This window comes from Crotalus tigris, unplaced genomic scaffold (assembly GCF_016545835.1).
Source record: "Crotalus tigris isolate CLP2741 ecotype Arizona unplaced genomic scaffold, ASM1654583v1 scf7180000017630.2799268, whole genome shotgun sequence".
Taxonomy (NCBI): Eukaryota; Metazoa; Chordata; class Lepidosauria; order Squamata; family Viperidae; genus Crotalus; species Crotalus tigris.
The window spans coordinates 147,174-174,032 of record NW_024096524.1 but is presented as its reverse complement, the minus strand read 5'-3'; the positions used below and the strand labels follow the sequence as shown (position 1 = coordinate 174,032).

The 26,859-nt window shown below is 34.3% G+C and overlaps 1 protein-coding gene across 5 annotated transcripts in view; it reads right to left on the bottom strand.

Moving 5' to 3' along the window:
• Positions 1–3,582: 3,582 nt before the first annotated feature.
• Positions 3,583–26,859, bottom strand: part of CUNH18orf63 (chromosome unknown C18orf63 homolog) — a 28,692-nt gene continuing 5,415 nt past the window's right edge. For 4 of the 5 annotated variants that reach the window (XM_039334384.1, XM_039334383.1, XM_039334382.1 and 1 more), the window contains 12 exons: positions 26,365–26,443; positions 23,198–23,254; positions 19,450–19,561; positions 17,951–17,992; positions 16,720–16,796; positions 15,679–15,788; positions 14,817–14,913; positions 14,624–14,700; positions 12,179–12,362; positions 9,050–9,128; positions 8,174–8,937; positions 3,583–4,646 (listed from right to left, as the gene is read on the bottom strand). In XM_039334384.1, the coding sequence (XP_039190318.1) occupies positions 4,587–4,646; positions 8,174–8,937; positions 9,050–9,128; positions 12,179–12,362; positions 14,624–14,700; positions 14,817–14,913; positions 15,679–15,788; positions 16,720–16,796; positions 17,951–17,992; positions 19,450–19,561; positions 23,198–23,254; positions 26,365–26,443 (1,738 nt within the window). In that variant the 3' untranslated portion in view covers positions 3,583–4,586. Of the gene's footprint in view, positions 4,647–8,173; positions 8,938–9,049; positions 9,129–12,178; positions 12,363–14,623; positions 14,701–14,816; positions 14,914–15,678; positions 15,789–16,719; positions 16,797–17,950; positions 17,993–19,449; positions 19,562–23,197; positions 23,255–23,317; positions 23,443–26,364; positions 26,444–26,859 lie in introns of those variants that run through there. The other variant, XM_039334387.1, reaches the window with a different exon arrangement.

The following is a 26,859-nucleotide window of genomic DNA, read 5'->3' as shown; positions in this document are numbered from 1 at the left end:
ATTGCTTGCGCTGCTCCGCGTGGGCCACACTCGGGGGTGACTCTTCTCCAGGGGGGCTGCTGGTGAGGAGGGGGTCACGGGGGAGGCGAGGTTGGGGCAATGGCATGCATGCCCACAGAGAGGGCTCCGAGTGCCGCGTCCAGCACGCGTGCCATAGGTTTGCCACTACTGCTCTGTACAAATATGAAAAACAATATCTTCAGAATATACTGCATTAGAATTTCCTAGATTTGTTTCAAATTAGGGGGAAATAGTTGTGAATCTCAACTGTAATTTACCAACTATTAAAAGTGAGAAAATGTCTGGAATTTTCTAAAATCCAGGCTCTTAATATTTCTGAAAGGGTATTTTATTGCTGATTTGGAATAGTGGAGAACTGAATCCATAGAGGGGTGTTTTGAGGCATGACCTTCAATAGCAGTTATATAAACCAAATAGGGACCATTTTTGTGCATGTGATGCAGACTAGAAGAAGAGGGTTCAATACCACTCCATCTTATAGCAAATCAATTTATCTTTGTTTGTTATATCAGCTTTTTAATTCCATGGGCATGTTTTAAAAACGTTACAAATACAATGGAGGAGATTTGTCAGGCAGTGATATTAAACTACTATGATTTCTGTTCACCTGCTTAAAACATGCAGAATCAGGATGACTCTGGAATCACTGTATACTTTTAAATTTCTATAACAAGAAATAAGCATTACAGCAGGCAAAGTGTCCTTATAATTCATTTCTGTTTTTGTATTTGGATTCATAACTTTTAGGAGATTCTGTGGAAAATAACTCTACCAGAAAATTTAGAGGAACATTCAAAGGCAGCTTGATGAATCCCACCATATGGGTGATTCATACAGCCAAAATACTTTTTGGACCATCTCTTAAGGGTGGTATCTTTCCTGAACTATTCTTTTCCAGAGGAAGATTCAGAGTTCCCTGAATGGGATGTATGGAATACTGAGATGATCTGTTGGCTCATTCAACTACTATAATTACTGAAACTATTTTAAGAATGAACATCTTCAGTTCAGCATTTAATATACAACTGACTTAAAACCATGTCACTGAGATAATCTGCTATATCTGATCAGAAGGTCTCTATTCTTAAACTAAATGATTTTAATAATAATAATAATTTAATATATAACTGACTTAAAACCATATCACTGAAATAATCTGCTATATCTGATCAGAAGGTCTCTAAATGATTTTAATAATAATAATAATTTAATATATAACTGACTTAAAACCATATCACTGAAATAATCTGCTATATCTGATCAGAAGGTCTCTATTCTTAAACTAAATAATAATAATAATAAAAATAATAATAATAACAACAACAATAATAATAATACAAGCACCTGCAACATAACACCCCAGACTTAACAACTGTCGATAAGAAAGACAAAAAAGTCTGGATAGTGGACGTGGCAGTGCCTGGAGATAGCAGAATAGACGAGAAAGAACTGGAGAAGATAACAAAATACAAAGACCTACAAATAGAAATAGAAAGACTGTGGTAAAAGCAAGCAAGGGTAGTACCAATAGTGATAGGCTCCTTGGGTACAATCCCAAAACAACTGGAGCACCACTTGAACACCCCTGGCATTGACAAATTCGCTATTAGTCAATTGCAAATGGCGGCCTTACTAGGAACTGCTTCCATCCTGCAACGATATCTGTAATACCATCAAACATCCACATCTGCCTATCCCAGGTCCTGGGTAAGGACTCCATAGGTAGACAAAATGCCAAATCCAGTCTGAACATCTGGCTGTCTGTGCGATGATCCATAATAATAATAATATCCATCATCTACTTCAAAGTGGCTATCCTTGAACTAAACCATGCTAAAATTCTGAGATTCTTTTATGGATTTTTAAAATCATATTGAAGATATTAATTTAACAATGGCAGTATTTATTTGCTACAGTTCTATACTGTTGTACTCTCATAGGACTCATGACAAAATGTTTCTATTATCTATCACTGATGCTGCCTTTTTTGACATTATCACTGTGGTTTTTCTCTTTTGCTTTCTTATAGTTCCACTACAATTCATTCACATCTTAGTATATTATTTAAGATTTTATAAATTGCACAATCCACAAATTAAATCTTAGGACAATATCTACAGTATACAATTTTGAGATCTGCTATAAGCATGTATATAATACAGTAAACCTGCTATAGTGTATACAATCATGCATCCTCAGAGAGGGATCAGGAAAAGAGTGAGTTAAAAGACAGGATATAAATGAGAATAAAGAAATAAATTAGCTAGCTAACTAATTGACATGCTGAGTGGGAATTCTGGAAGTTGCAGATCTAATGCTTCTACAAAATGCTAGGATGGAGAAAATAGGCATAGGTCAATATCCCTGATATATGAAGTTACCTCAAATTTTAATATAACGCACAATACAATTATATGTGCAGATATTACATTGTATTAAAATCCATCTTTAGGAAAAAACTAACATGTTTGGGAAGAGCTATAACTCAGCTTTTTCATCCAAATACCATGTTCTTTATAACTGTAAGAATTGAAATTCTGTAAACTTATAAATCCTTTTCAACTCAGTGATGCTTGTTCAAAGTACACATATATAAGATTATATTTTCAAGCAGAATATTCTGACAAATTATTCCCACTTTACGTATTATAAAGCCTTTAAATTAAACCACTTATGCATGATAGAATTCAAATATACTTAACAACAATAAAGCCTGATTACATTTTTTTTCATACACCAAAGAATCAAGATGGATATTCTTTAAGCCAATCAACACAAGCTAGGCTGTACATCAATACAACTATTAAGTATAATTTTAAAGTACCTCAGTCTGTGCTGCATTATAAATGCCTTTCTTGCAGAAATTGTTCAAAATTTTGTTTTAGTAGCAACACCTTGAAAGGCTCCTTTCCTTCAAAGTGGGCTATTTGTCTATTTCGGTGCAAAGGAATAGCATCTCCTTCAAAGTGCATGCCAAAAGAGAGTGCATTTGAATCCAGGCCACAGATGCTATTTTAAAGCTGTATTTTACCTTAATCCGTTTCATAAAAATGAATCTTAATATGCAAAACTGTACTTGCTTTGTATTGTGAAATATGACATATAACAATGGAGAGTCCTCAGTTAATGAAGGCTATTGGGACTGGAATTTCCATTGCTAAGTGATGCAGTCATAAAGTTGCTTAGCAACAGCAGTTTCAGCACTTCCAGGTTGTTGTTGTTAAGCAAATCTCAGACTGTCATTAAGTGAGGACATCTCATGGTCACCATTCAGCACCACTGTAACTTTGAATACACACCAAAAAAGTGGTCATTAAATGAGGACCACCTCTATATAGTTATCATTTTTATAACTGTTACATATGTAAACCTTTTTTGAATAAGGTCTTGATATATTATAGAGGCACATAGCACATTTATGATCCTATATACTAATCAAAATTAGGAATTATATATTGATACAGTAAGGAAGGAAAGTATGCAAGAATGTTCTTTATTACTTTTCAGAGGAACAAATCAACTACAATAATTACGTAACAACTTCTGAAGAGAAGTGTGCATTTTGGTTTATAATCATATAAATATATTCTTTCATCTATAGAAGAGAAGTAAAATGTCTTTACAGGACAGAGAAAATATAAGAGAAGAAATCTTCAAAAATGGATAAAAACAATTTGAATGATAACTTTTAAAGGAATTATCAAGAATGAAATTCATGTTTTAAACAAAAGTTTGTTTTAAACAACAAGAACAAAAACACTATTTCAAAACACTTGTGTTGTGTGAACAAATATTGTTTTTTATCCCATTAGGAAATAGGAAATAAATCACAATTCATGACATGTAAGGACGATTGAATATATGCTCTAGAGTGAAAGTGAAAAACTCTTGTTACAGCTGCAGTCCTTCATGTTTTCCTGTGATTACACCCTTAGATAGGAGTTGGCAGATCACCAATGTGTTTACAGTTTTATTATAATTATAATTCCTGGTTTAAATTGAATGATAAACCAGGATTTGAATAAAGTAAACCAGACTCCTATTTCATTCTTCCACCTAATGCAGAGAATTAGAATTGTATATCTGCGCCTAGCACTTCACAGTTTAGCATTGCATATGAACAATAGCAGTCCGTTTGATCATACTAATCATACATTCAGAACATAAGAGCTGTACTTGAGGTTATTGCCTGTACTGTTTCTATTATTTTCAATGCAAATAATTCATAAGCATATATGTATTATTTGCCCAGAGAATATCAGTTATTGGCAGCTTAGAAATTTAATCAGTAATTCTAATTTACACATAGAATAACTATGTGTATGTAGGAGTTGGATTCTATGCATGGAGACTTATTTGTCTGTTTGAATGTGTATGGTTTCTTGACTGCTGTGGGGAAAAAATTGAAACTTGGCCATTTTTAAATCATCAATTATTCAATCATGAAACAGGAAAAGCACAGTATGAGTTAAATACTTCTAGTCTTAAGTGAAAACACCACCACCATCCTTTCATGGTTTAGTTTCAACAAACCTGCTGTTTATTTTCTCTTTTGCATCTTTTTTCTACTTTGATGACTTACTGGTTCTTGATTTTTTAGGTTTTGCATAACTTCTTTCTTTTTCCTGTCAATACAATATATTAAGCATTAAAGTAAATTATATTTACATCTAAGAAAATCAAAATTGCTATCACAAATGTCATCTATTATTAATTTATGTTAAAATGTATATATGATTTCCAATAATCAGTTGGCTGATCAAAAGCTAGGATTTACAAAGTAATCAAAGTATACAGTACATTTTAGGCCTAAAACTAAATATTTTACTATAAACAAACATTTCTTTCAAAATTGTACTTTAAATAAAAGATGAATAAGCATTGAAATGTGTTTTGGGTATTTCCAAATTTATATAGAAATATCCCTATACTATACTAACAAATCAATATTTAATAGTCTTAAAAATATTAAGTACATTTATTGTTATCTTAAGATGAGATTTATTCAACAAAATATTTTATGTTTAATGAACATGTCAAAAATTTTTTAAAAGGAGATGGCTGTGAATTTCACTAGGCTGAGAGCGAGGCACATTTGCACATGTGATATGAACTTGGTCTACTGTCATCCCATTTGATTTATGTATGTCAAAATAGTTTTGGGAAGAGTAATATGATTTAAAGATGTGGATGTCATGATGGATTATAAACCAAAAATTTGGATTTTATCCTTATTTAAATCTGTGATTTTACTAAGCAAAAAAGAAGAGCATAGAAAGACAAAAAAGAAAAGACAGTGCTGATCCAGATTGACAAAACTGGATTGATAACCTATTTTCATTTCCTTCTTATGAACTGACTCTTTATTTGTGTAATGGAAAGTCTGATCAGCATTATTTTGTGTGCTCAAGGCTTAAAGCTATATTTAAAAACTGAGTGTTTTTTTTAAATCCTTTTTGTTGCTTGTGTATAATCCCTCCCTTTTGTATATAAATAAAAAAACACAAAATAAAAATATGGAACAAGTAATGCGAATAGGAATATTTGTGAACAAATAATTATAAAAGCTGTACAGCTATTTTTCAATTTTTAATCTATTTTATTTCATTTGTTAGTATGCATAATAATATTCACATTGGTTGATCCAAAATGATATGGTTGCTTTTCCTGGGAAAATAGCATAGTAAAAGATTTTGAGACTTGTATCTGCAAGTCTACTTCTTTCAGGATTTCTCTGAGGGTATGAGGCTGAGACTGCTTTGTTTATCTCAAAAGATGACCTATACTGTATAGAAGAAAGAATGTAATTCTGCTAGTTCTATTGGACATGCTGGCATCTTTTGCTGTGGTCCATCATGATAACTTGAAGTGTCTGGTTGGGTTGGGCTTTGGGATAATTATTTTGCTCGTCTTTCTTGTTGGGACTTGACAAGAAGGTGGTTCTGGGGGACAATGATTCAATATCTAGACCAGTAATTAATACTATTCCACAGGGTTTTTATCTATTATATAATTTAGCATTTACACGGAACTTCCAGGGTTGGTCATCCAGAATTTTAGAATGGGATCAATACACCAATAAGACCTAACTCTGCTATTCCATATCTCTAATCTGAAGGGACCAATCAGTACCATTGAGCAATATCTAATCTGAATAATGAGTCTAGATGATGGAAAACAATTTGAAATTTAATGCATACAGGACAGGCGGTCCCTGAGTAAGGAGGAAGCTGAATTCCCAAATTGAGATGAAACTTGTCTTGAATGAGTTGACTCCTCCAGAAATAATTTTTTTGCAGTTTGCTCTCCTCTCCATTGAACTGCGAGATTGTGGGTGGCAACTATGATGTGGGGCATGTCTTGTACAATTATGCTTCCTGAGCCAGATGAAGTAAAGTGATAGTTATCTATGGCTTGCTTGCAGCCTCTTGATGAATGTAATTGCTTTATGTCTCTCTCTTTCTGTGTCTTTATTATTAATCTTACATTGCTATAGCTTTTAAAACAATGAAAGTTCATTTCAGTATAAATCAGCATAATAATATTATTTTCCAAAAAGTTTTATAAACGGAATTTGGAATATCAATGACTTAATAAAGAGTACATTTGAAAAACAAAATTGATCTAAAATGGTTATATGTGCTTTTAAATACACTGAAAGTTTACAATGAAGTTCAAAAGTATATATAATATTAACCATTATATAGTTAAATGAATTATTGTGGTCATTCATTCTTATGCAGCATGAAATAGTTTCCTTAGGATCAGCAGTAGAAATCCAGGGAGCCATTTACCATTGCCCAGATTCTACAAGTAGGGTGGGCTACAAATGTTTCTAAGAATCCTGCAGCTCTTTGCTATTTATCATCTTAGTTGATGCTGATCAGAGATGAAATATCTACAAGGTTCCAGTTTGCCATTCCTAGCTTAAAATATTCCATTCTACAACCTAACCATTTTTTAGAATATCAGCTATTAGATGGCATTCATATCAGTATTATGTTGATTTTCAAATAAAATATATTCCTAACAACCACTTTCCCTGTTTCTGTTGGAGAAGTTCATGATTTTTCCAAGTTAGTTCCTTGGCCTAAAATTGATTCTGAATGTTAAAGGGTTTTAAGTTGCCCTGAACTCTTCTTCTTTGAAAGTTTGATAATGGAAGTTAATGTATCCCAGAATTAAAAAGTGTACTGCATGTTATAATATTTGTAATTAATCTTTATGAGAGTTGTACCAATTTCAAAAGTTATATCAACTAACATTTTCTGCCATCTAATGCCGTATAGTTTTTATTAAAGCTAGCTTCAAAGATTTATTCATTTGTAATCTATAAAAGGAACTACATGAAGGTAGCAGAGGGTTAATCTTATATCTTGTTATTTCACAAATCAATACTTTTAATTTAAGAAGCTCAGAGATATTCATGATGTACAGGCCAGGAAGTTTTCTATCCTGATGCTCACCGCCAATGTGTTATCAATATCTGGCTCAGACCAATTTTTAAAGAAAAATCAATACAGAACTTTTCTGTATGGCTCAGTTACTCCCATTTTATGACCCTCTAATCCAGGGGTAGTCAACCTTGGCTCTTTTATGACTCATGGTCTTCAACTCCCAGAATTCCTGAGCCAGCTGGAATTCTGGGAGTTGAAGTCCACGAGTCATAAAAGAGCCAAGGTTGACTACCCCTGCTCAAATCCCTTAATTCAGAATAGAGTCAGGGCAACTGGATGGAGCTAAGTGCCAGATGCCCTTCCTGACGCCATGCAGAGTTTACAGCAGGTATTTGTTCTTTGCATCCTAGGAGAGAAACATCTGCTGCTACCTAGCATTGAACTCTCAACTTTCCGAGTGGAAGGCGAGAGTCTTCACCCTTAGGCCACTATGCCACTCTCTGTATAGCTCAGATCTGATTTAATAAATAGACTTGATACATATAGACTACATAAATGAGTCATATGAAAAAGCAATAGGTGTCACAACAAATTTCTGGTTAAGCATGAGGAATAACATTCTTAAAAGTATATGCATGGAACTCAGCACAGTTCCCTGTGCTTGCTCCCTGCTTTTTATTATTACATTGTGTAAATCAGTATCACGAAAAGCTCCTGAACTGCTGTGTTATGCACATCTATATTATTTACTATACCTGCAGATGAGGTCTTGAGGTCTTAGTGATGTCTTGATAGGACACTGATTCTTTCCAATCTCTTTTTCTTTTGGATTTATTGGATATTGTCAGCCCTTCAGATCCTGAACTGGTTAATCTGTAATCATTTGTTTTTGTTTCCTTCACTGAATTTGGTATCTGATTCTGAAATACTCTAGGAGCTCCTTCAGCTATTTCATCAGTTTTCTTCCATCTGAGAAGATTCTGACCTGCACTGAGATGTGCAGGTTTGTTCAGAAGCTGACTGGTGCTTGCTGTGTGATGCTTTGATTGGTTATCAGCAGATATCAAAGAAAAATGTAGCTTTGTAGATTTGTTTTTACTGGAATGTTTGGTTAAAACTGTTTCATTAAATAAAGGGAAGTTTAATAGATACCCAACATCTTTATTTTCTTCTTTTAATAGAAATTTGTTAGCTCTAATATTTTTTCTTTTATTTGTAACATTTTGAAATGATGTATCAGAGAGTGATTTGTTAATCTGATCTGCATTTGCGCTGAATACAGCCAATTTAGCAATTGCATTATCTGTTACTAGTTTGGGTAAATCTTTTGAAACATTTTTTGTTTTCTTTTCATTGATTCTTTTAGTGAACAGTCTATCCACTTGCAGTAACTTTCCTTTGAAAATGGGTATGATCCTCTTGGCATCATTTGATTTCAATGTTGAACCAGAATTTTCTGATGTTTTCCATTGTTGTCCAGTATTGATTTTGTCTTCTTCTATTCCAGCATACTCATCATCTGCAGAAGTATACAGTATTTAAAGAAAATACCAGTTTACAGATGGTTGACTTTAAGCTCCACCTTGTGGATATTATTTATAGTACATGCTTAAAAGTTTGAAATACAGCACCTTTCTTTGGAACTACTTGAGTCAAAGGTACCTTGCAGTTCCTTCCTACAGTAAGGTTGGCTGGTTTAGAGTTTACTTTCTGAAACATAGGAACCAAACAGAACAATCTGAACCACATTACACATCACTAATTAATTTTATATATCACTGTAAATACTTTGGCGTTAACAATTATAACTGTAATATAATACCAGAAAACAAACAGAAAATGCAGTTTTCTAGCTCTTAATAACACATAAAATACTATAATCTTCTCATGAAAGTTGGCACTGGATAAAAATCCATTCAAATGGACCTGTGCTTTTTATTAAGAGACTGAAAGCGAACAATAATTCAATTCTATATCAACTGTATTAGAATGAACTTATAGTTTTTGAGTTACCACCATTCATTCAATGACCATTTGCAGTAAACGACAGTGTTGAATGAAAGAAATTATGGACGTTTTTCAAACTTCTGGCCACTTCAGTGTCTTCGTGATCATGTGAACAAAATTTGGATGCTTGGCAACCAGTTCAAATGTATGACAGGTTGCAATGTTCTGCTGTCATGTGATCATCATTTTGCAACCTTCCCTGCTGGCTTCCCACAAGCAAAGTCAACAGGGAAGCCAGCAAGGAAGGTTCCAAGTCGCTTGAATAAGTTTCCCTCCCGGGGCCTTTCTTTACTCTCACATCTTTCTTCCTTCCTAGCTTCACTCCCAGGCACCTTGCACCTTCTTTCCCTGGCCTCGCTGCACTTGCACAGGTGTGTGCACCCTAGTTCCAGCTGACATTTGTTCTCTTGTTCATCCTATTGCTGATAAGGTGTCCCTGGCCTGGCCAGGTTGTGGCTAGGCTTTGTGCTGCACTGCAGTACAGGGGCTGCGTTTTGCAGGCTGTTCACACTTTGAAAAAAAAAAAAAAAAGCAAAGAAACAGCAGCTCTAAGCCACAGCATGCCCAAACCCCTATTTGCACCTGGGTGGGGCTGGGGCTGGCTTCATGCTGCAAAAAAAAAAAAAAAAGGAAAAAGGAAAAAGCAGTCAAAAGCAGGAGAGCAGCGGGTTAAAAGGGCATAGATGGAAGGAAAACAGGGTTGCTGCAACGGCTGCAGTTTCAGGTACAAGTCCTAAGAAATCCCTTCTTTCAAAATTGGTGTAATTTCAAATGATCGCTGAATTAATGGTTGGAAGTCAAGGACTATCAGTAATTCATTCTAGCCTCACTGCATTTGCTGGTATATCAGCACTTTTCACTATAAAGCTATATTAGCAAAAGTAAGATACAGAGGAATTTTCACACAACACTTGGCAGTTATATTAGAGATAATATATTTTCTAAGGTGAATTACCTTGTTTCCTCCATATAATAAAAACACTACTGTTAAGCATTTTTGAATAAGATAACAGAGTAAATTAAAACCCTTTAGCCTTGTTCAGATTGATGTTTTCATTTCAGATTTCAGCACAGCTCAGATATATACAGCTAGTGCCTGACTGGGCATGATGCAGTGTCTGTTTTCAAATTAGACACGGGATTAGATGCCATCTACATACAGCAGCAGCTTCTGTATCAATCCCAGTGGTCATTACCGCTTGCTGTAGTGAATTTCTTCCAGAAATATCTAGAATTCTTTGTCAACTAAGGCCAGATGGGAAGCTAGTTATATTCCCTTCCTCCCAGGAAGATTGTCGTGTAAAGTGATGTAATCAAATTCCATCTCTCATTCAGAAAATGTCAGGTATAGGGAGCTTATTTTTACTTTTCTGCCAAAAACAGTACTCATTTCCTTCGAACTAAAAAAATAAAGAGAGGCATAACCTGCCTTCAATTACTAGCCAAAGATCATACAGATGCTTAAATGCTTCTTTTCATGCTTCCAACTTTCTTTATTCTTTCTTTTCCATTACTATAACATAGTGAGAAGACGATTTTATTTTTTAATGTTTGAGCAGCATTGACATTTTTTTTAGACAATGTATGCATTCTAAATAACTAAATCAATAGCAAGAACTATCTTGGTTTAGTATATTTCATATTTATAAAATATAGATTTTAAAAATGGATGGAAAATAAAATATAAGAATAGAAAATTGTCTCCTGTTTTGTAAGCACAACATTTTAGACAAAGCCTCAGAGCCAAATCTGTATGGAACAGGCAGAGCTAAGATGCAATATGATCAACAGCTAATAAATACAAGCCAACCCAACTGATTTAAGATGTAATTCAACTGCAGTTTTAAAAAAATTACTGAATATCTAGCCTTGTTATGGAACATTTCAAAATACCAATAAGCAATTTTGTCAGCTCTTTCTCCCTTATTTTTATTACTCAAGACAACTTAGATTAGACTTGTGACTGATTGCTCTTATTTTTTAAAATCAAAGAATAATATTGGTACAAATCTCCATCTGGAAGTAATTAGTGTATAATTCTGCAAATAAATCGTTTTTTATTATTCAGAAGGTTTTTATAGAAAAATAAGTGTCACAGTAATCACAATTTGCATTTAGTTAGACCTTAAGGCAGTGATGGTGAACCTTTTAGAGACCGAGTGCCCAAACTGCAACCCAAAACCCACTTGTTAATCGCAAAGTGACACAGCTGCATCAGGATGGTGGTGCCCTGGGGGGGGGACAAAGGGCATGGCCCACTGGATGGGCATGGCTGCAGTGGTCACGGCAGACTGGGTGAGCGTGGCCAGGGCCAGGGCGGTGGGGGCCAGTCCTTCACCATTTCTGAGGCATCCCTGGGGGGCCAATGCCGCTTGCTCGCTCACTTCCTGCCCTGTCGCTTCCAAAAGCCACGTGCTCACTACTCTGGTAAACTCTGCAGGGGCAACAGCGCGCGTGCCCACAGAGAGGGCTCTGAGTGCCGCCTCTGGCACTCGTGCCATAGGTTCGCCACCACTGCGAACCTATGATTAAGGAATCATTTTAGTTATTTACGGATATACCAGTTACATCAGTGTTTTTGGTGTCACAGCAAAAACATTTGGTCTGCTCTAAGTGTTTACTATCACACTTTAGCTGTCTTTAAATTATGATAATAAAGCATTAGAAAAGCATTATATTGAGAAAAATGAAGATAGTTGACTTTCAATTTTAATAAACGATACACACATACACATTAACTTATACAGTATTACCTGAACAGATGCTGTTATAAAATTATTTGTAGTACACATTGCTTTCTGTGTCATCTTAAGAGGAAATCCACATATATGAGGAATGGCAGTCTTCAGATCAGTAACAAAAGAATCTAAAATAGATTCTAAATTTGCTCTAGGAAAGTACTGTACGGGCTGACTTCTGATGCAACTGGAAGGATATCTGAATCAGTATTAAGGGATGAAATAAACAATTTGATAAATTGATATTTAAAAGCATCAGGTTTACCATAGGCACAATTTCTTGAACGACAGGGATTCGTTAAAGTAAAGACAGCAAGTAAAACCTACAACGGATACTTTCTGCACAAAATCAGTGAAATAAATGAAAACTTCAGAAAAACTTGCTCATGTTTCATGTTTCAGCAGAGGTTTGAAACAACCTCTGTTTAAATGTAGGCGTTGGAGGAACGGAAATAAGAGTTTACAGGATTTAGAGGCTCCAAGGATCCACTGGTACAACAAGATTTGCTAGGTAAATTTGTGTGGTTTATATTTAATTGAGAGACTGGACCAATAAGAGAAGAAAAGAATTAGGAATGAAGTTGAGAGAAGTGGCAGTGGTAATATACTGTCCTGTGGTGGGGATGAGGTGTGCAGTTAGGGTTTAGCTGACTGCAATTAGGTAGGTCTCAACGATACTGGCAACAACACTGTAGTAAGTAAATATAGCAGTTGTTATTGCTGTAATTGCTAAGTTTACTCACTGAACACTGGTGAGGAATGGAGCCCTGATGGTAGTTCTGGTGGTAGCAATGAAACTAGCAGAAGATCAGAGTTGAAGCACACACTGCACCAAAGACTGTGGTCTGGAGCTGGAATGGCAGAAGTGACAGTGGAGGGATATCTATGATATTTCTATCTTCCAGGCATTCAACAACGATGGGAGGGAGTGATGAAGCCAAGGTGAACAGTGTATTATTGTTGTTGTTGTCATTTACACAACAATGTGAAATCACAGCTGCAATTCTTTAGTTGGTGTTGGTCCTCATACACATTGGGTTTTTCCCAAGAACCTATGTTATTAGTATGAAGCCTAGGTGTATTTGGGCATTTACAATTAGATAACATCACACACGGACAAGTTAAAAATGTGCTTGGTAAAAAATACATCCAAAGAACGAGAAAATTGCTAAAAGCAAAGCAAAATTGAACAGTGGAAACACCATCAAAACCTGGGCCTATCTGCGATACAACACACTGCTGTAATTATTAGTTAGACAGAAGCCAAACTGGACACTTTGGACCAAAGAGCAAGAAAACTGATGACTATTCACTACGCATTACTTCTCTGTTGTGGTATTGATAGATTATACCTGCCCTGCAGAAATGGAGGCAGATATTTAGAAGTCAAACAAATGGTCAAAGAAAAAAAGTGTGAATTGGGTAATTATGTAAAGAGAGCCAAGAACAAGTATTGATGCAAGTTAAAAATTGGAATTTACGAATGTACAGGAACTAGAAGCCCTGGAGCACAAGTAGGCATAAACTGTTACAAGTACATCAAACAGTTAAAAAAGAAAAAAGATCATTGGAAGAATAGCTGAAGGATGGTAAAGAAGATGCAGTGAAACTAGTAAATAGAAGTAGACTGACTATGGCATAGGAAAGCAAATATGGTATCAATAATAATAGGTGCATTGGGAAAAATCCTAAAACATCTGAAGCACCACTTGAACACCATCAACAATATAAAGTAACCACCAATCAATTGTCAAAGGTAGCTTTACTTGAAATACCTTACATCCTGCAATGATACATTTAATATAATTAAACAGCTCCCTCTTCCAGGTTTTTAGGAAGGACTTGCTAGGTGGACAAAAATGCCAAATATAATATAAACTTCTGGCTAATTGTGCAGTTGCCCATAACAATGGCAAATCACTCGATACACGAGAGGTGGGGCATGAAGCCTACAGCCATACAGCCCTGTCAGGGTTAAGTCAAAGTTAATTGTTTGCATTCAGACTTGTATACTCTAAATAAATTTTGAAGTCTTTTACAGATCTTTCCAGTTAATTTAAAACTGACCATGATGCAGAAAGTTGGAAGAAATAAATAAATGGTTGGCATTTATACTTCACTAACTTCTGAAGAAAAATGGTTGCAGATTGTTTTCTATATTTGAAAGCACAAAATGCAGAAAATCTACAATTAGAGCATAGAATTCTGCTTTAAGAAACTCAGTTTATACTGGGAAAAAATGGAATATGCATTGATCTGTTGTACATTTATCTCATCAAATGAAAGATAACTGTGACTACGAATGTTTATTTTTCATGTGGTAAGAGGCAGCATATTTATTTAATTTCATAACAAATATTCAGTAAGGGAGTATTTTAATAGCATATTTTTATATTATAATCTTGGCTCATGTTCCTAAGAAGGCACTACATGAAAACAAATAAAACATATAAAAGATATGTAAAAAGTTGTTCTCCTATCAGTCTGAAATAAATGTTGAAATACGTCTGTGAATCCTCTGGGAGAAGGTAGCCATACTAAAGATAAAATATATATGTAAGATAATACATAGTAATAACTTCATCAATTGATTTATTATTTACCAATGAGCAGATATGTATGTACATATGTACGTACGTACGTATTTCCTTACCAGATTTTCCCAATGTAACTGTAAATCACTGTATGAATGAAATGGAGAATCAGGTGGAATTAAATGACTGATACTCATAATCTGACCCATTTTCATACTGGAAGAGGTACAAAAAGAATATTAGAAAATTAGTATTAAGTGGTAGAAATCATAATTATACAACAGATATTTTAAACTAGGTTTGAAAAATATGGACTTTTATTACCCTAAAATAAGCTAAGCGTTATATATATATAATGATCTGTTATTCAAATATGTTATAAAGACACATCATAAAGTAACATTTTCACTTCACCGATCCACTAAGGCAGAAATGTGGCTCCAGTGATATACTAACATCTACCCCTCATTAGTATTATACATAGAACTAATGAAAAAGCCCTATTGTAATGTGATTTTGGAAATGAAGTTGGTAGAGGCAAGGTTGTTAAAAACAAAACCGGAATATAAATGACAGGAACCCCTTTGTAATCCCCAAATATGTTACTTGACTGTTGTTCTGGCATTTTTAAAATCTAAAGAAATAAACCATACAACTGGAATTTTTTTTCTGTAAGGTAGTTTTGTTCACAGATGTGAAGTTGTCATTTAGAAATAAGTGCCAAGAACTAAAGATTATACTGAGTTTTCAGAAATGCCTGTTCAAATTTAAAGAAGATATTTGCTTTGTTGTGTTACTACTCAAAATAGTTTGTTTTTGAATTTGTATTAAAAAAAGCTGTCTAAATATTCATGAAACTCTGAGAATGAAAAATTTTCTCAGTGGCTCCAATCATTAATATGTTTACTGTAATAAAAATATATTGCAGGAAACGTTTCATTCATCTTAATACAATTTCTTGTAAAATATGAAAAAACATACCTTGGCAAAACATAACACCAATTACTTAAAATAGAACATTCTGAAATGACTGCAGTGGTATCATTGTTAAAGCTCTTTATGATGTTTGTTGAAATATCAAAATCTTCAAGCTAAAATAGAAAAAAAAATAAAAAATTTTTGAAATGTTAAGTATAAAAATATAAAACAATGTATGTTAAAATAATATTGCATAAAAGCTTTCATTAAAAAATTAGTTATTACAATACATTTGTAACTAAAATTACATTTTAATAACTAAATCCCTTTATAAAGCAGTTTATAAAAATCGTGCTATAAAATTAAGGGATGCCTAATTATTTAATATAAAGCAGTCATTTAAATCCTTTCAGAGTTTGAAATTACTCTCGGTATGGATCTGTGATTTGCAATTTACTAACACAATATGCATATTAAAATAAATTACATCATTAAATGAAAAATACATGTTTTTAAATTTAAGTATCCAATTTTCTTTCTAATGAGTTAAAAATAACCAGTAAATCTTGATTGTGGTCATCAACAGAAATACACTAATAGATTGTGTTGTTGGTTTTTTCTTTTCTTTTGGAGTCACTGTTGACTCTTGGGATATTGCCTGGATTAATCCCTGCAGTTTTTGTGGCAAGATTTCAGAAGGGGTTTGCCATACTTGTTTACAATGACTGAGAGTTAGTTAGTGGCCAGAGGTCATCCAGCTGGCTTTGGGCTTAAGATAAGACTAGAACTCATACTCTCCTAATTTCTAGACTGATGCCTTAATCTTTACACCTAATTAGCTCTCTCAATAACTGAATACCGTTATTTTAAAATTTCAGTGTTATATCAGAAATCACCAATACAACTCTTCAATAAGATGAAAATTGTGCCTGATAATTTTTGTATGCATCTGAGAGAAAAGAGAACAGAAATGAGAGAGTGAGATGAATTGCTTAACAATAATTGATTGTTCTATTCTGTAAAAGAATCTTAAATAGTTCTAGATGCACAAGCACAATGAAGCCCCATCAAAAGCAAATGTAAAAAGTTACATTATTTTTGTACCTCAGGCGGTGGTAAACATATCCTGCATATTTCCACAGTGATGCAAAGTTGAGTTTCTGATACACTGATATCCACAGCTGAAATAAAATTCATAACACCCAGTATACAGCATTTTCATATATCCCTATTTTCCCCATAAGTGCATAAGGCAAAAATTATACTGAATTCTAAATGAGGTTGCTGCCCCCCAATGTTCTGTTTCAAGTTTAGTGAAGTTAACATATTTGCATCATCTCTATTATAAATTTATTTCTCCCTATAGCCCTAAATCTGGCCTTTGGAAAAGAATACGTAGTTTGTTTGCATTAGCTACTATTTTAGCTATTAAGAAATCTGAATGTGATCTGAAGAAAGCTGAAGTACTCAGAGTCGTAGTATCAGTAGCCGGCATAGGGTGGTGAGACATATAGTAATACACTTGGCAATATCATGGAACTCTTGCCTCCATTACTTGTTGGTTGGTGGCTGGAGTGGCTTGATTGCTATTTGGAACCGTGGTGATGAAGTGGTTAGAATGCAGTGTTGCAGGCTAACTCTGCCCAAGCCAGGAGTTTGATCCTGACTAGCTCAAGGTTGATTCAGCCTTCCATTCTTCCAAGGTCAGTAAAATGAGGATCCAGATTTTTTTTAAGGGGGGGCAATATGCTGACATTTGTAAACTGCTCAGAGAATCCTGTAAAATTATGGAGTAGTATATAAATCTAAGTGCTATTGCTATTTATCTCTGGAACTGCTTATCTTGAAGATTAAAATATTAACAGTGTCTGCTTAATATTATCTAGGTAAATAATATGATGCAGCAATTAATGTGTAACAATAGTTAATTATGCAAGGCAAGTGAAGTATTCAGTGATGATTACCAATGATAAATAACAAAGTGAAAGTTGCCTGCCTGAAAAACTACATCTTGATTTTGTTACATCTGAATCCCATGCAAAAATAATTGCTTGTGGTTGCTTACACTTTTAAATATTGCTAAACAGGAGCAGGACTAACAGGAAAACAAAGCAGTGGTATAAGTCTGCATTATTTGCTTGTGTGGTGACTCAATCTTGATTTCAATCATAAAACCTTTTGGTAAATTTATATGCCTAACAGTTGCTCAACTAATAATCTATGTAGACGATATTTGATATACCATTGATTTTTTTCATTCTTGCATGTACAAAATATAATTAAGGTAATTCCAGGTCTGTAAGAATGAGAAAATATTTATTCATAATGTACTCACCAACTGCATTTTGCTTTCCCATCTGTGACAAAAAATTTCTCCCTTAAAAATATGAGAGAGCTATATTATAACTCATAGTTAAAACTATACCAAAGCAATGTCTTTACAAATTAGCATATGAGGAAAATATGTTTACATTTCATTATACATTGTTTATGTAATGTTTGCATCACAATATATTCTTTACGTATTAAAGAGGAAAGAGAGGAATGTATTATTTGATAAATGGCCATAGGGAGAGAAGCGTGATTGGATCTGGGCTGCAGTTAACTCCTTCTTGGGAGAGGGAATGGTCCCATCAGTTCTTAAAGAGGCTTAAAGATCCTCCCTCTGGTCTGCGCAACTAAATCTTGGAGTCAAAGTCCATTCAGGCAGCATTGACTAAGATGGCATGCCTCTGGTCTTCTTGCATTCTGATCCAGACTATATTCCAAGGACTCAGAAGTTCTCTACTTGTCTGGATCTCCAAACTACTGGAGGAGAAATCATGTCATGTGGGAGCATCTCATGAATGGCCATAAAAATTCCTAACGAAGAGATAGGAATTAAGACAGTGATCCCAATTACCTGATGGTTCCTGGCAAAACGGCAACTACACCGCTGCTCCTGAACCTGATTTTTATAAGCTCTAAATGTATCATCCTCAAATACATGTCACAATCTAGCTTGGCAATATTGAGTCAGCCAACCTAATTAGCTTGCAATTTCAAGAGGAAAGTGCAGATTTTAATAGTATCCAAACATGTTTGTACTGACCCTAACTATGTAAAAATAAAGTAATATGTGTATCGCTCAAACAAAAATATAAAATATTGCATAAACTTTCAGTTATCATTTTCAGATGATAAAGAATTGGAGGTAGAAGTGGCTGATGCTGAAATTATATAGTCTACATTTGAAATATTTTCAGAAATGAAGAACCGATTGAAGAATATGTTTGTTTTCTATTTTATGATACATGAATTGAGTCATTACTATGATAATAGAAACTTCAAAAATTTTGCAAAGCACAAGCTCCCATCGACTTATGATTGGTTTCTTAGCAGACACCCCCCCCCAAAAGGTATTTACAACCCAAATTAGAAGTTCTGATGGCCTCTAGTCATGTGCTCAGCAACCAAGCCACATTTATGGCCATTAGCAGTGTCCCATGGACACATGATCATGATTTTTGATGTAAAATAATAAAAACCGGTGTTTTATGGCAAAAAACACCCATAGGAAACAATGGGTTCACTTAACAAACTCTGGTGTTTACTTAACGATTGCTGCAAAAAAGGACATAAAATTGATGTGGTCACTTGATAACCCACTTAATGACCATCATGACGTATGACCATAATTGCGGGTTCAATTACCATTGTAAGTTGAGGACTACCTGTAGTCAGATTTACTGAACAATATTGTAATAACTATAGCTAATAATAAATATATGCACCATGTAGAAAATATATAATACTATAAAAACATTTTGATTATCAAAGGTTCCAAATAATTACCTTGTATCAACAAGTGACCGGCTTGGTTCCAGTTAGGGGCAAGTTTGGCTCTAAGAGTATAAGAAAGGCAGACTTGAAAGATAGTTGGGGTAACACTTTCTGGCATTCCTACCTAATGAATATACAAATAAATAAAAATACATTTGTATTTTCTCTTTGAAAACATTGCCTCCATATGAAATTGAATATTATTATTATGGAACACCTTACATTTAATCAAATACAACCCATCTAGCAAAGTACAATGTATTCTCCAATGATTAAGAGTCAAACACAATAACCATATTACTGCTTTGTGTTCGGCGAATAACCCTTACAAGACGGTTCAGCCGGATAGCATGCTAGTTGTTCCATTGTAATTTGCATTAATGATTAACAAGACAGGAATAGACTTAAGTTAGGTCTGCACTGACAGCAAAGGTTAAATCCTCTCTTCCATTCTACTGGTCTCAATCAATATTATTCTTCTGTCATAACAATTATATACTAAGCAAAAATGCATCTAGACTGACCTTCAGCAAAGATTGTTCTAGTCTCACACCTGTTTTATTTTCTATTTTCTATTGGTACACCTACAAAGATTCTAGGCTGCCCTGTCAAACCTGTGGTAAAGCAATAACAATGGGAGCAATGCTATCACTGGAAAGATACAGATAGTACAACATTATCAAGCCATAAAATGACCCACAAATGACTCAGTCATAAAATGTATGCTTCACTGATTTTAATATATAGAATATTTCTGAAGAAGGCATTTGCAAATCATCTACTGTATAGTAAAGCATATGACAAATTGCTTATTTAGGTCCGACATAATACAGCTAATGGACTCATGATATGGTGATTGCAAATCATGTATTGAATGCTACAAGTGGTAGGGATTGTATGACTGTTCTTAAAAAGTATGGAAATTAAGTGAAGAAGTGTGCTAACTCATAGAAGATTGTTGGAATTTCACACCTGTTTTATTTTCTATTTTCTATTGGTACACCTACAAAGGTTCTAGGCTGCCCTGGGAAATCTGTGGTAAGGCAATAACAATAGCAGCAATGCTACCATGTTTCCCCAAAAATACAACCTACCTCGCTTGATTTTTGGGGTTGGGCCTAATATAAGCCCTAGCCCAAAAAGTAACCCCTATTTAAGACCCTGCCCACTCCGTCCCACCATAGGCTTTTTATCAGGAGTCAAACACTGAATATCCTGAGAGGTCACAAGCATTGTAATAAGAGGGCACTGCACCACTCAGCTTAATTTGGATATTAATCCAGCATTTTTCCAAAAGAGCACTAAACCTCCATTCAGAAATAGCTTGACTGAGAGGTCACGGGCACAGAGGACAGGTGTTGCAACATGCCAGATAATCCTCTCTGTGTTACCTGTGTCCTGTCACTATTTGTTGCATGTGCTAGACCCATGTTTTTTAAAATAGACTGATTAATCGATCATAGGTGCAGAACATTTCAGCATCTGCAACTTGTCACTTCCAGAGCTTGAAAGACAGCTGAATCTCACATTCCAGATACTTGTCTACACTTGCCCAGCTTGTCCCATCACATACTTGTTTTTCTGGTAGGCAGATAAGACTCAGTGGGAAGAAGAACAAAGCCAAGATAATCCATTAAATATTTTTCATAGCCTGAGTTACATTACAACTGATAAGGATGGCACCACTTGCAGCCTTGTATTGATACAGAATAGAACTCAACAATCAGGGCAGTACAATTTATATCAAGCTACTTTTATGTAGATTCCAGTACTGGAGGAATGAACATTAATGGAGCATTAAACAGAAATATAAAACTTAAAACATAGAACAGTCTCATAAGATGATTATGATTTGGGGGCCATAGATGAACACAAAATACCACTTACCAGAAGGCCAACTGATGAAATTCTCCCCCACTCCATTTAGACTTTCAGGATACAGTCTACTGTCTTAACTTATTTATAGGGAGTCATCAAGTTACAACCATAATGGACCCTGCCCATTATGGTCATCATGGTCATATTTTACAACCTTTTTTGTGGTAGTTGTTACGTGACTGATGTGGTCATAAAGTAAACCAATGGTTAGGGTAACTGCTGTTTTTTTTGGCAAAACTAATAAAACATGGTCATATGACCTCAGGATGTTGCAAACAGCCATACATATAGCCCAGTGCCAAAGTGCGGTCATATGACTGTGAGGGGGAGGGGGACAACCATCAGATCTTTGAATCTGAGTCATAAGTAGCTCTAAAGTAGGTCTGTTGATTGGAGAGAGAGGGGTTACAAGAAAGTAAGCAAGCACACAATAGGAAATACACTTGGCTATTTGCACAGCCCACTCATGGCTTCCTGCCCTAAGTGCACTCTTTTTGAAGTGTATTCCCCATCTTATTCTCTTATAATCCTTTTCCTTCATAAAAAAATATATACACATTTTCTACCACAATCAGAAGAAAAACATACATTATTGTTTTCTGATTGGTCTATGGTGTTGACATCCTGCTCATTGACAGATATTTTTATTTATGATGCATAAAATTTTCACTGAATTGATGTACGTCACCAAATTTACAATAAAGCCATGATGGCCAACATCTATAGATTGTATAGCCTAAGATATATTTTTAAGATCAATGTGGATACTCTTGTTCATTGATCAACCTGGCGCATAGATTAGTAAAAGTTCTGTGCAAGGTTTGATTCCGTTATAGCTGCTCAATTATATTTTTGCTACTTTGTTATTAGAGCTTATTAGCATGGCTTAAAAAGAAAGGTCCACTCTGATTCTATAGTTCAGGACTGGATAATCCATGGTCAACATGTAGTTATCTTTAGCACCCCATTTCCAATCCTGTCTTCCGCAAGATTCACTGCCAAAATCAGCAGTGACCAATTTTCTGCAGCACAGTTTCGGGCCATCTTTAAGCACTTGGGAAATGGATTTAAGGATGAAAATGGCAGTGTTTGTTTTCCAGAGGTTCTCCAGCCCTTTTTTTCATTTTTATTCCTCCTCTCAAAGGCATAACATCTTTGTTCAATCCCCTTACAGTGACATAATTACATTAAAAAATTGTTCTTGTAGCTCTACGGTAAGTTGGGAGAATGGCTTGGAATCCCTGCATATCAGAGGTTCCCCAGATCTGCCGATGCCTACATCTATTTTCCATAATCTGGTCAGCTTCCAAATATTTGGATTTCAGTTCCTATGACAGTCCAGGCAGCATATCAATTTCTAAGAAATCTGGGACATGAAATTCATATGAAAAATATTGTCAACTTTGTGAACAATATTTTATAAACACTTATAAATACTTTGATCAGCATAGTATATGAATTGTAGTAAATTAAATGACCATATTATAATGTCATAAAATAAAATGTAAATATCTAAAAACTCAGATACATTAAACAAGCATTTTTTTATATTTTGGTAAATAACATGTAATTTTCCAACAGCCTTAATGATATACACGCATCTTACCTTAAGTATATATTCTATATGCAAGGAAAAATATATTCAAATTCATTATTTATTTAAAAAACACAAATTTAGAATTAAATATTTCTGTTCCCATCTGTTTTATGATAGCTATATTAAAAAAGCAAACTTCATCACAAACTACACACATAACTAATATAAATACATTCTTTGTATGATAAAGACCCTGCAGAGGTTAAACTAAACTATACAGGAAAGCTTGGGATGTTTTCATATGCATAAATAAAACAACCAGAAAAAATAATATTCATCACTTACTGTAGCTCTGTGTTTCTCTATATAAGCTTGAAATGTTCCTGATTTAAAAAAGGGTATCTAAAACAAGCAAAAGATAAGTTACAGCATATATTTCCTCTTTAAATTCTTTTTTGTCTTTACCTGTTCTTTGAATAAATCCTTCTGCAACATGAATCCTTTGGGAAATACAAGTGAAAGATACTGTTTCTACTTTCTTAAATAGAAGAAACTCATTTAATATTACTGTTAACATGTCAAACATTGAAGCCAAATGCAAAATCACTGAGCATTTAGTTTGAAAGAGAACTTCTATAAATACGTAAGAAATCAACAGAGGCAAATCAGAGCGTCTGAGATATAAATTTGTAATTAAGAAAATGTAGCCTTTAAGAACAGGAAAATAGGGAGGAGCTACTGAGTAAACAGCTTGACCGATGCAAAGTTGCTGGTAAAGAAGCAAAGTTATGATAAGATTCAAGGCACGTTCACATACGAGAGATTTCACTTTTCCACCCACCATCTGTCTGTCATAAGCCAACCTCTGAAGGCAACCTTATATGATTTGAATTTTAATTTGCTTCAGAACTGCTTGACCAGCAGGGCAATTTTAAAAAATGGAACTCAAACTCTGTCCTAACCCTTTAACTACCACAGCCTCAGAAATAAGAAAAGAAAATATCTCTTATTCCCATACCACATGAATGGAAAAAAGTAGTTTGCCTTCACCCCATGCTTTCAAACACATTATATGCATTTATAAGGCTCTTTGCATAGATAGACGAACAAACAGACAGGAATTAGTAAATTGGAGAAATAACTCTTATAAACGATTGTGACAAAATGTTATGTAGTTGTCAGGTGTGATTTGGTAAAATAAAAGATGGAGTCCGGATTTGTCTTGATAAGCCAAACATGTTTATTCAGCTGAGTATAGACGGGTCCTCCCTAAAGATGGAGGAACCCTGAACACAGTGTGAGACAGATATTTATGCCTTTTTTTTTTTTTTGCTTTAGTTTGATTACATAAGAGGAAGCGGCACACAGCAGGTAAGGTATAGAAATTAAATAGTCAAGCATGCCTTCTGCTGAAACTGCAGGCTAGTGGTTTCCTTATGGGCTTTCCATAACCTCAAAGGTCAACTGAGGCTTGAACTTTAACCTTGCCATCTTAACATATGATCAATCATTAAATTCATCAGATTTCTGATCAACAATACAAGTACTCCAGATAGTAGTTCCTTGAATTTAGAACTCTGAGAGATGAAAGAATAGCCATCTTGCTCAAATCGTGGTTGGAACCTTTGAAAAGACACTAAGTTTGTATACTTCCCTTTTTAATCATTTTCGGAAATTGCTGGTTAACTGTTAGAAACTATTAGAAATTTTTGGATCATGTCTGATTGCATCTGATGAGTTTTCTTTAATCCTTAGTAAAAAAAATTAACTACAAGTTTAATAATTTAATTTTTTTGAATGAATAGCAAAAAGGCAATTAAAACTTTGATTTTAGAAAGTTACAAACAGTTAAGGATACAAATAAATTTTAAATAACATTTTGGAATTAATTATAAAGAATTCTTCCCATAGGAAAATGCTTTTGTTTTGAACTTTTAAAAAACCATAAGATTTAAGCAATTGGACCCTAGAGGGAGCCAAAGATTACAATTAAAGCAGAGGTCCCCAACCTTCTGGGCACCATGGACCAGTTATGTGGAGAGAGGTGTTTCCGCGGACCGGAGGGGGCATGGTTTTGTGTGCTGCCTGGATCCTGCAGATGGGGCTTTGCTTGTTTGTATGGCCCGGTTGCTGGCATGCCGTGGCCCGGTACTGGTCCACGGACCGGGGGTTGGGGACCTCTGAATTAAAGGACAACACAGACTTGACCAATAATTACAGAATGAATCAAAATATTCTAACATTGGACATAATGAAGGATATTTCTGAAGAATGGACTCTGATGTTAATATTAACAGTGTTGACAGAGACATCTGCCTGTATGGAGACTTTGTGTCTAAAAGATGTTATGGAGGAAAAACAAGTTTCAATTTACAAAATGGGCTTTTAAAGTTTTGAAGAATCTCATGAGAAGGAACAAAGAAAAAAAAAAGAAAAGATATCCAGTTCTACAACATTATTTGAATGGACACAGACTAATATGGTTAGAAGAAATGAAAGAAATATAAAGTTGGTTTATCTCATCAAAGTTAAAATAGATGCTATTTTTTTCTGCCAGCCCTTAATGGACTTTTGCTGGAACCAAGACTGAAATAACACTGCTTTATGGATCTATTTATAGATAAGAGATGGAATATGGGAAGAAAAGCTCATTGTTGTATTTTAAGAGGTGATAAGTTGCTAAAATTGTTTCTAGTTATTGTGGGAATAGATGAGAAGTCACTTCTTTATATATTTCTTTTCTTTTCCTTTACTACATTCTTATTTTCCTTTTCTCTTTCTCCTTTTTTTGCATCTGCTGCTTTTTTTTCAAGTTTGTATTAGTTTTTACTGTATAATCTTATAGAGTAAAGTATAATAAGTACAGTAATATTAAGATAATCTTAATATAATTACTATAAAAAGAACATTGCAATTTTCAGATAAAATCAAATCCAATATTAACAGGGATTAACCCATTAAGATTGGGTTTCATGACAAAGTTAGACATATTCTTTCCTTAACATCTTAAATTGCAGCAGAAGTTGAGCAAAATGTTCCTGCAATCAGGATTTGGGAAGCATAAACAAGACCATCATAAAAGCAATCCATTCACTCATTTTGTTCACTTATAGAGGACAAGATGAAATTCAGGAGACATCTAACGTGCTAGGGAGATGAAGATTGAAAAGGCAGATGAAGAACAAAAATAGTATTGCTCGCTGTTGATGAGTAAAGAAAAACAAAAGGCTAATCACATGTATATTTTTATAGTGGATAAAATATGTTATGATCAATATTGTTAAGTTCTTAGATCTTTTTTATCAATTTAGTATAAATTGAGGGTGTGAAATGCATACCTGCTTGCCTCCAGTAAGCTAAAAGGGAAAAAAATGCTTTTTGAAACAAAGCACTCTGTGTGAGAGATATGTGAATATGTGAGAACTTCCCATTGACTAACTGTAATTTTTTAAGCTGCATAAACTGAAACTGATTTTATTATTTTTAATTAATAAAAATTAAGTATTTCTGACCGTCATAATCACTGAAATTTGATTCAGTGTTCCAGGAACAGGCGAAGATATGATACCTTGACATAGCAGCAGGAGTTGCCTAGATAAAATATTAAAAGCTTGTCACTAATCTTAATAAATGTATACTTTTAATTAAGATTTGTATATAAGGCATGGAATCCTCAAAGGATTTCTTTAAAACTTGCTACCAAATATTTTTTTCTTTGACAACAGAGGAAGGTAATAAATATAAACAGGTAACCATACAAACAGCAATATATTAAATTTACCATTTACTAATTTACTATTTAACTAATTTGGCCTACCTCTTTTTCTTGACCCTACCAAGTTTTGGAATACTTCCATAAGCATTAAAATCAATGCCCCTTGGCCTTCCAAATTAATAATCACCTTGATAGCATTCCAATGATAACATTCCAACCCTCAAAGTTTTATCCCTAAGGGAAAAAATCCTAACCCCTTTTAGTGGAATTAATTTTTTTAACAAGTTAAACA